General features: G+C 40.7%; 2 protein-coding genes across 2 annotated transcripts; both read left to right on the top strand.

Annotated features, from left to right (window-relative positions):
• The first annotated feature begins 256 nt into the window (after positions 1–256).
• On the top strand, positions 257–4,335 carry LOC109743654 (U4/U6 small nuclear ribonucleoprotein Prp31 homolog). The gene is given in 10 exon segments (XM_020302747.4): positions 257–514; positions 1,070–1,108; positions 1,212–1,274; positions 1,361–1,498; positions 2,136–2,243; positions 2,246–2,382; positions 2,539–2,609; positions 2,818–2,920; positions 3,346–3,421; positions 3,959–4,335. Coding segments are annotated over 9 exon segments (813 nt in total). The 5' UTR covers positions 257–514; positions 1,070–1,105; the 3' UTR covers positions 4,073–4,335.
• Positions 4,336–6,377: 2,042 nt separating this feature from the next.
• Positions 6,378–8,401, top strand: LOC109743653 (reticulon-like protein B8). The gene is made up of 6 exons (XM_020302745.4): positions 6,378–6,654; positions 7,086–7,277; positions 7,389–7,569; positions 7,690–7,831; positions 7,956–8,025; positions 8,125–8,401. The coding sequence occupies exons 2-6, from the start codon at positions 7,097–7,099 to the stop codon at positions 8,292–8,294; spliced, it is 744 nt and encodes a 247-aa protein (XP_020158334.1). The 5' UTR covers positions 6,378–6,654; positions 7,086–7,096; the 3' UTR covers positions 8,295–8,401.
• The last annotated feature ends 261 nt before the right edge of the window (positions 8,402–8,662 follow it).

The following is an 8,662-nucleotide window of genomic DNA, read 5'->3' as shown; positions in this document are numbered from 1 at the left end:
GCCACCATTGCCGCCGTCATCTCTAATAACGACCTCACCAAAGAACGGTTCCATCGGCTTCAGGGCCTCCACCACCGGAGGAGGAGTACGCTAGGGAAACTCTTGACTCGTGTCACGTACCGGTTTGTTTTCTTTCCCTACCCGAGCCACTCCAAGAAGTTGGATCTTTTTCCATACTTTACTTCTTTATTTGATAATTTGCCTCCTTAAAAGGTTGGCGGCCGGGGCCACTGGTCATTGGAATGACGCTGGGCAAATCACCCAATCCCACGCGACTCCTCCCATCGAACCAACAAAGAAATAACAGAGGAAAAAACAGAGAAATCAAGCGACCTCTCCGTGACGGGTAGGGTTCCAGCCTGCGGCACCCTTCCGGCCGGGCTGCTAGCGGCGCGCCGCCCCTCCGGCCTACCCCTTCCTCTGGCGCCAACTCCCCTGTCCCTGCCCCCAAGCAGCCCGCCAGCGCCGCCGACCAGACCTTCGCCCTTCTTCCACCGCCGCTCCTCCTCTGCAGGTCTCTCTCTCTCTCTTGTTTTGTACAGCATAGTTTTATGTGATGAATTGATACTTCCTGTATTGATTTTTTGTTTCCAATTGTACATGCCATGATTGATTGTTAGTTTTTCTTAAATTTGGCCAGAATTTGGCTGTTTTTGAACTACTTTTGTTTGTCTGCTTGCGCAATAATGGCAACATGCCATTTATCTTATTATTAGACTTGGGAACTATATCCTTCATATTCTGGCAAAATTCTGGCCACATAATCTCTATTAGGTTATGACTATTTGAACTGAACTGCATTTAAGTTGTTATTTTGCTTATGTGAACCAGATGTGTATTTGCTATGGTGTGAACTGTATTTTAGATGCTATGTAAATTACCATGTGCCATGTTTCCTATTTTCCTGTGTATATAGCCAATTTCAAAAAAAGGTTAAGCACCCATTGCTCTAAGTTGTGGCCTTCTGCTTCGCTTACGCTTTCCGCTTTTTGAACATTGCGTGCCTATCCGGGCACTATATATTTGTTGTGATTGAGCTGATCGTCCTCTTCAATAACTTCTCTTATAGGTCTAGCCTGCCAAGGTGAAGACTTGGGACGAGATAATGGTGAGTTCATCTCACCTCCTGTTAAGCAGCTAAGCAATCTTGAATTTGCAATTTATTTTGGGCAAGTGGTCTCATGGTGTGTCTAAACAGTGCCATTTCACAGGCAAGCCTCGCTGATTCCTTCTTGGCCGATCTTGACGAACTTTCAGACAATGAAGCCTATCCTGTGAGTTGATTTCTGTGTCTACTGCGTAACCATGTTTTAGAAGGATATATTTGTTGGCAATTCCTTAATCTGTTGTCAAATTTCAGGAAGAAGACAACGCTGAGGCAGTGGGTGTGGATGAGGATGGTGATGATGATATGCCTGACCTCGAGTCTCTTAATCGTGACGATCTTGACAGTGTCTCAAAACTACAAAAGACACAACGTTATATTGACATAATGCAAGTATGTGATCAAACTCATAAATCTTGTAACCTTATACCTTTCTCTCTTGCATAGATCTATGTTCATATCTGGTAAAAAGTAAAACCTTATTTGTGCGGTTAGGGTAATCAGTCAGTTATAAGATGCTGCACAATGTTTTTCACCAAAACAGGGCTTGCTAGTTCGAAAGAAATCTTAAATGGCACCTATTGTATGGATTTTGGAGAAACACTCAGTTGATTGTTCTTTTCATGTCTCATTCCCAAATAGTACTTTAAGTGTTCTTAGGGTGCAAATGGAGATATTTTAGTATGTTTAGTGTGCAATAAGAAAGAAATAGGCCAACCAGGGATTAGTCCCTGGAGACCTTTTTAATATTATAAGACAACCTGAGTCACCTGCAGAAGCTAGGCCCTAAATGCAGGTTCTGCAGTGACACAGCATGCACACTCGTGCTGTATCGCTCAGTTCTCGCTCAATGTTACAAATGGTTTGTGTGAAAAATATGCTTCCATTCAATTTGGGTTCATAGGGCTGCGATTTGAGTCCATAGGGCATGCGGCGTTGTTCATCTTTAGTCTAGCCTTAGTCTAAAAAATCTTTGACTCACCGCATCCATGACAATACATTAATATACAGGTCCATTTTCTGCATGCAGAAAGTCGAAGGAGCACTTGAGAAAGGCACAGATTTGTCTAATCAAGGGTTCATCCTGGAGGAGGATCCAGAGTACCAGCTCATTGTAGACAAATCTGTGCCTTTCGCAACTTGTTAGAAGAAATTCGTAAGAAGATCGAGAAGTGGCGAGAACCACCTCCTGCAAAGCTTCCAAAACCACTTCCTGTACCAGACTCCGAGCCTAAAAAGAAGAGAGGGGGTCGCCGCCTTCGAAAAATGAAAGAAAGGTAAGCTTTTCTCAACTTTTTTTGCAAAAAAAACATATTGAACAGCTTCATGCTTATTTGTTTCTTGAACTACTTATTTGCATTCTGTGCTGAAACTTGATTCATCGCATATACAACATGGTATCTTGTCATGACTTCGGGAACTTGGTTGTGCAGATATGCGGTAACTGATATGATGAAGCTTGCAAACCGAATGCAGTTTGGAATACCAGAGGAGAGCTCATTAGGTCAGTTGGTTTTGACAGTATGGTTGGAATAACATTTTGTTACTCCCTCCGATCCATATTACTTGTCACTCAAACGGATGTATCTAGATGTATTTCAGTGCTAGATAGATACATCCGTTTGAGCGACAAGTAATTTGGATCGGAGGGAGTAGTTAGTTTAGCTACACTATACTTTAATATTGACATGATCACATCTTGTTATCACCAGGTGATGGTTTGGGGGAAGGTTACGGCATGCTCGGGCAGGCCGGAAGTGGGAAGCTACGTGTCTCAGCTGCACAGAACAAACTTGCTGCTAAAGTGGCAAAAAAGTATGCCTTCTTTATTCTTCCCACAGTATCTTTATTTTGTTCCTTCCTGTTCCTTGCCATTTGGTGTTAAAGCATAAAGCACATCACTACTAATTAGCTCGGCAATAGAGGTCTTCTGCACTTTTACTCCAAAAAACATGGTATAACTTGCAGTGTAATGTTTTCTGTTTGACTGTTTCTAAATTCAACACAAGTGTAATGTTTCCCTGCACAAACCTTAGATCATTTAGGTGTTTGCACACATTTTTTATGTTACGGATTATTTGCACCCTGTACCAGTTCTAGTAGCCTTGCAGGCAAATCGTTATGCTACTGTAACTCTCTTAATTATCTTGAAATTGATGTTTCTATTTCAATTCATGACCACTTTCTTGATATCACGCACTGCAATCTCTCATTGATTCCATATTACTTTCTAATATTAGATTCAAGGAGAAGAGTTATGGTAGCAGTGGTGCAACATCTGGACTGACATCTAGTTTGACCTTTACACCAGTTCAGGTGAGTTTATTTTTCCCTGGTTCACTTTAATAAGATAGGTAATTGATGTTATGCATGATCTTTAGTCAATCCAGTTGTTTAACATGGGATCATGACTGATACTCTAGATTGCTATGTAATTTTTATCTTGTATTTGCTTAGTTATTGCTTGACTTGCTCATGTTGAGGAGTCGGAAAAGGCATTGCATCCATTGTTTTTGTCTTTTTGCTGCACCAGAAAGTCCTTTTTTGTTTATGTGAGTGAAGTCATCATGAACAATATATTTTGCTATACTGTACATAAATATGCCAGCATTACATATTCTTTTTTCTTTCTTGTAAACCAGGTGCTGTATGGCTGCTGTTAGTTTGTACCATACTTTTATACGTTCAGCACCTTCCGTATAGATGGTAATCAGTAGGCTGTATGCATCTTTGACGCCATTATACGGTTTCAGTTAGTTGGATTGTCCTATTTTGTTATTTTTAAAGAGGTTAACCACATGAAATCTCTGGCATCACTCCATCTTTCTCATATACCTTACTTTCCACTTGCAGGGAATAGAACTGTCAAACCCACAGGCACACGGGAACCTTCTTGGAAGTGGAATCCAGAGCACCTACTTCTCGGAGACCGGCACATTTTCTCGGATCAGTAGGCCTGGAGATTAGAATCTGAAAAAGTAAGAACCTGATTTTGAGATCAGAAGCGATGATTGTTTCTTGGTCTGAGCGATTTCATCCCATTCGGCACACAATTCCCAAGAACCAACTGTTGGGATGCACTTGCGCACAACGAGCTTGTAATATTCTCAGATGTATCGCATGGTCTGTAATGTAAGTACAGTTTCCCTGCAAAAAAGAAAAATGTAAGTACAGTTTGTGCACTACAACATCAGAATGTATGAGTCAGGCAGTACACAACATTCATTACCTATGCTTCGAGCGTGGATAAATTTTCTAGAAAACCTGTTGGACCTTGTCTGAAACTGTTGCATTCCAAATGTTGGATTGTTCCATACCATTCAACCGAGTTGAGCTCCAGACAAGATGATAATTGTGATTGACCTTTTTGAGGAAATAATTTTTCTCCGAAGTAGAGAACTATCATGTTGTGATCTAGATAAAACAATGTAGACTGCATGGTGCTACCACATGACATATGCGGTAAACAATCCAAACAATTTCAAAAAAAAAAAGAGTAGACTGCAAGGTGCTGATATTACATGCTGTGGTGTTTGGTAACGGCACGACCACGAACCAGTAAATATCTTTCAAGTTTTCTTACTTTTGTACTAGATCAACGTCAATTAACATGGATCGGTGGGAGTAGTTCTTTTTCTGAGAGAACTCTGAGTACAAGACATAGTTTTTCCCTCAAAAAGTTAGCATAGTTAAGTTATCTTTGTTTTTCTTAGGAAAATTTCGAGGCTATTTTTAGGGGAAGGAATCTCCAGGCCACTACAGTACTACTGATGAAGACAAACCCAATCGTTGGTTCACACTTATTTTTCCAGGGTGTGGAAGGATGGCACACTGGTCCACAGCCCAATTACGACAAGCCCATTGGTCCACCTATCCCTTTGATTCAACAAACTAGTTGCTCTTAAGAATGGAATTTCCTATTCGCCGCTCTTTGCGGCAAACTGCCGAGGTTTCGCACAGGGATATCGAGGGATCGTTCCAGCTGGGCCATCCCGTTTCAGTGTTTCAACGTCCCCGGTTTAGGAACCTTCTAGAGGTTCCCAGCCGGTTTTTTCTGGTTTTGGGAAACTTCTAGAAGGTTCCTGATCCGGTTTTCTTCTTGTTCTGTTTTTTTCGTTTTCCTTTTTTCTTTTCTCTCCTTTTTCCCTTTCTGCTTATTTCTCTTTTGTTTTTATTTCTTTTTTCACTTTCCTTTCTTTATAATTTTTCATTTTCAATTTTTCTAATCGTTGTGTTTTATTATTTTGTTCATAAATCCGAAAATTCAAGGATTTTCATTTTTTTGTATTTTTCAATAAATGTTCAGATTTTCGAAAAATTGTTCCCATTATAAAAAACTATTCACAAATTTCGAAAAATGTTCGTGTTTCAAAAATTATCCTCAAAAGCTATTTTTCAGGAGTTCAAAAACTGTTCACGTTTTAAAAAATGTTCGCACTTTTTAATTTTTTTTCAAAGTTTCAAAATTTGGTTGCGCTTTAGAAAATATATTTGTGTTTACGAAATTTGTTCATTATTTTAAAAATGTTCGAAAATTTTCAAATAAATTTAAAGTTTCAAAAATTGTTCGCGCTTTAGAAAATATGTTCGTGTTTTAGAATTTTTTGAAGTTTTAGAAAAATGATCCCATTTAATTTTTTTTCATATATGCAAAAAGTGTTCGTATTTTCAAAATTGTTCGGGATATTAAAACTGCACCCAGTTTCAAAATTGTGTTCTGGATTTCAAAATTTGTTCCTGTTTTAAATTTTTGTTCAGCAATTCAAAAAAGTTTGGGTATTAAAAAATGTTCTGGATTTCTAAATTTGTTCTAGTTTTTTTAAATCACCAATTCAAAAAAAGTTCGTATTTTTAAGGAAAATTTTATGTATTTTTTAAAAGTATTTGTGTTTTTACAGATGTTCTGAAAATTAATTTTTTTTGCGTTTTAGATCTTTTTTGAATTTCAAAAGATGTACATTTTTCAAGTTTTTTGTACAAATTAAAAAATGTTCACTTTTTGGAAAAATGATCGAGAATTTTAAAATATCTTTTGCAGTTTCGTAAGATGTTTCAAAATTTTGAAAATTTCCGCGTTTGTCAAAATTCCTTAATTTCCAAAAGGTGTGCGAAATCTGAACTTTTGGTTGCAATTTCTTAACTAATGTTCAGTTTACGCCGCTGCTCATAGTTCTTTAGATATCAGGCTATGTACTCGTCAATAAAACTCTGTTGGCGTACTAGCTTGCATGGTTAGTTCAATAACCGGAGATCCAAGGTTCGAACCCCCCTCGCTCGTGCCATTGTTTTTTTGCGCATTTTCCTGTCTGACCGGCAGCTCCTGTTCAGCCGCAACGAGCCGGCCCAGTCGAGCGCGTCCTGTGCGAAGGGTCATCCTTTTGCCGCAGAATGCGGCAAATAGGAGCTCCCCTTAAGAATTCCTCTTGTCCTCGTGATATTTCCCAACTTTCCCCTCTTGTCTGATTGGTACCTCTCCAACGCCTGCTTCTTGGGATCAGTTGGCCGGAAGATCAGCAGCTTTAGTTGCCTACTGATTCCTCTTTTGCTTGGTAAATTCATCTCTCACAGCTTGTGCTATTTTCCCTTCTTTTTATGTTTGTCGGATCATGCAGCACCTCGCCTTGCCCTTTCCATGCTTAAAAAACTGGATTTGTTGTCTAGTAGTTATTTTAGACAAAAAGGAGCCTTTAACTCCTTAAAAGTTTCAGATGATTGGAGACTCAGAAGGCATGCCTTAGTTTGATCAGTCCAATCATCTTGCAATCCTTTTTTAGTTTATAAACAATTATACTTGAAGGTTCTTCACCAAGATTATTTACATAATTATACTAGCAAACTCTTGATCTACTTGAATGATCTGATTCACTCACAGCAGTTCTGAGAAGGGCACTAAGGAGACATCGTAGTATATTCATGTTGAAACTAAATATGAAGCTTGAGTTGCTCGCGTTTTATGCTAACCAACAATTGTATTTTCCAGGGTGTGGAAGGATGGCAGAGCACTCTGAGAATGCGGCAGAGAACATGATGAGCGGCATCATGGACGCCATTGCCGACAAGATCCCCAAGCAAAAGTCTGTCAGGTTCGACGATGAGGGCTCCATCTCCGGCCAAGCCAAGAAGCTCTTTGGCGGCCACAAGTCTGTTCACCACGTCCTCGGCGGTGGAAAATGTCTGGACCTCTTATACTTTTATACCTCCCTCTTATTAATTTGATTCGGTCCACACGGAGTTGCTGATGATATGTCGCTTCCTTCCTCGCGACGACAATGACTGACGACAGCCGCTGATGTGCTACTGTGGAGGAACAAGAAGATCTCATCCAGCGTTCTTGCTGTTGCAACAGCTGCCTGGGTCTTCTTCGAGTGGCTCGACTACCATTTCTTGACCATCGTATCATTTGTGCTTGTTCTTGGCATGGTTGTCCAGTTCGGATGGTCCAGCTTCGCAGGCATGCTCAATGGGTATATACTATGCAACAATGCAAAAACTCCAACCAATTCTGCATTTTTTTTCCTTTGTTTGCTGTCGACACCTGAATTTTGGTAGGCAGCATAATCATAAGCAAGCATTTATATTTTCAGGTCTCCCTCTAACGTGCCCCGTTTGGAGTTACCGGAAGAGCTGTTTGCAAACATCGGCGTAGCTGTCGGCGCCCAGGTGAACAAATTCTTGGGAAGCCTTCAGGATGTGTCTTGTGGAAGAGACCTGAAGCAGTTCCTCATGGTATGTTGCGCCTTAAGCTTAATTAATGCCTATCAGATGAAATCCGTCCTGTCAGTTTGTCCTCTCCCATGAGCACTTCCAGACATGTAGTGTACCAGACCAGGCTTGAATTTTTTTCTTTCAGGTGGTCGCCGGGTTCATTGTCACCGCTTTCATCGGGAGCTGGTTCAGTCTCATCACCGTCATCTACATCGGTAACAACCATGATTCACTTGATAATATGTTGAGGAGGGATTAACACCTGGAAATTTTCGTGGTTTCTGACTACCATTTACACTGGTGCTCTGTTGCAGGGTTTGTGTGTGCACACACTCTACCAGTGTTCTATGAGAGGTATCATGATCAAGTCGATGAGGTGCTGTACAACATGCTTGGGTTGATTGGGAGTCAGTACCAGAAGCTTGACAAGGGCGTCTTGAGCAAGATGCCTAAAGGGAACCTCAAGTTCAGGAAGAGCCAGTAGTAGTTGGATCCGGATGAACGTGTTAGAATTAATGGGTTTGGCCATGTGCATTTCCAGAAATTCCAAAAGCCTATGAATAAATGGTAAGACGTGGTGCAAATCTTTAATCCCATATCGCTACTGGAGGTGGCGTGAGACCACCTTACCCAAAAATGCTTTCGCCCTGCTTTATATAAAAAGCAACGATCAACAACACTCGGTACAAACGCATACCCCCACAACACGCACACACACCCAAGGTAGGATACATAGACGCTAGGCAGGATACAAAGACGCTGGGCGCAGCAACACCATCCCTAGCACGACAAGAGTAGCCCGGGGCTATAGCCATGAACACGCCGCCGCAAAGAAGTGAAGCCGCATATGAC

This window comes from Aegilops tauschii, chromosome 2 (genome assembly GCF_002575655.3).
Source record: "Aegilops tauschii subsp. strangulata cultivar AL8/78 chromosome 2, Aet v6.0, whole genome shotgun sequence".
In the NCBI taxonomy this organism is placed as follows: domain Eukaryota; kingdom Viridiplantae; phylum Streptophyta; class Magnoliopsida; order Poales; family Poaceae; genus Aegilops; species Aegilops tauschii.
Note: the sequence above shows the minus strand (reverse complement) of the source record. Positions and strands in the feature narration are given on the sequence as shown.

Coding starts and splice junctions, on each gene's coding strand:
- LOC109743653 (XM_020302745.4), top strand. CDS start 7,097: ATGGCAGAGCACTCTGAGAATGCGGCAGAGAACATGATGAGCGGCATC. Junction 7,278..7,388: donor CGTCCTCGGCGGTGGAAAAT/GTCTGGACCTCT, acceptor GACTGACGACAG/CCGCTGATGTGCTACTGTGG. Junction 8,026..8,124: donor CATCACCGTCATCTACATCG/GTAACAACCATG, acceptor GCTCTGTTGCAG/GGTTTGTGTGTGCACACACT.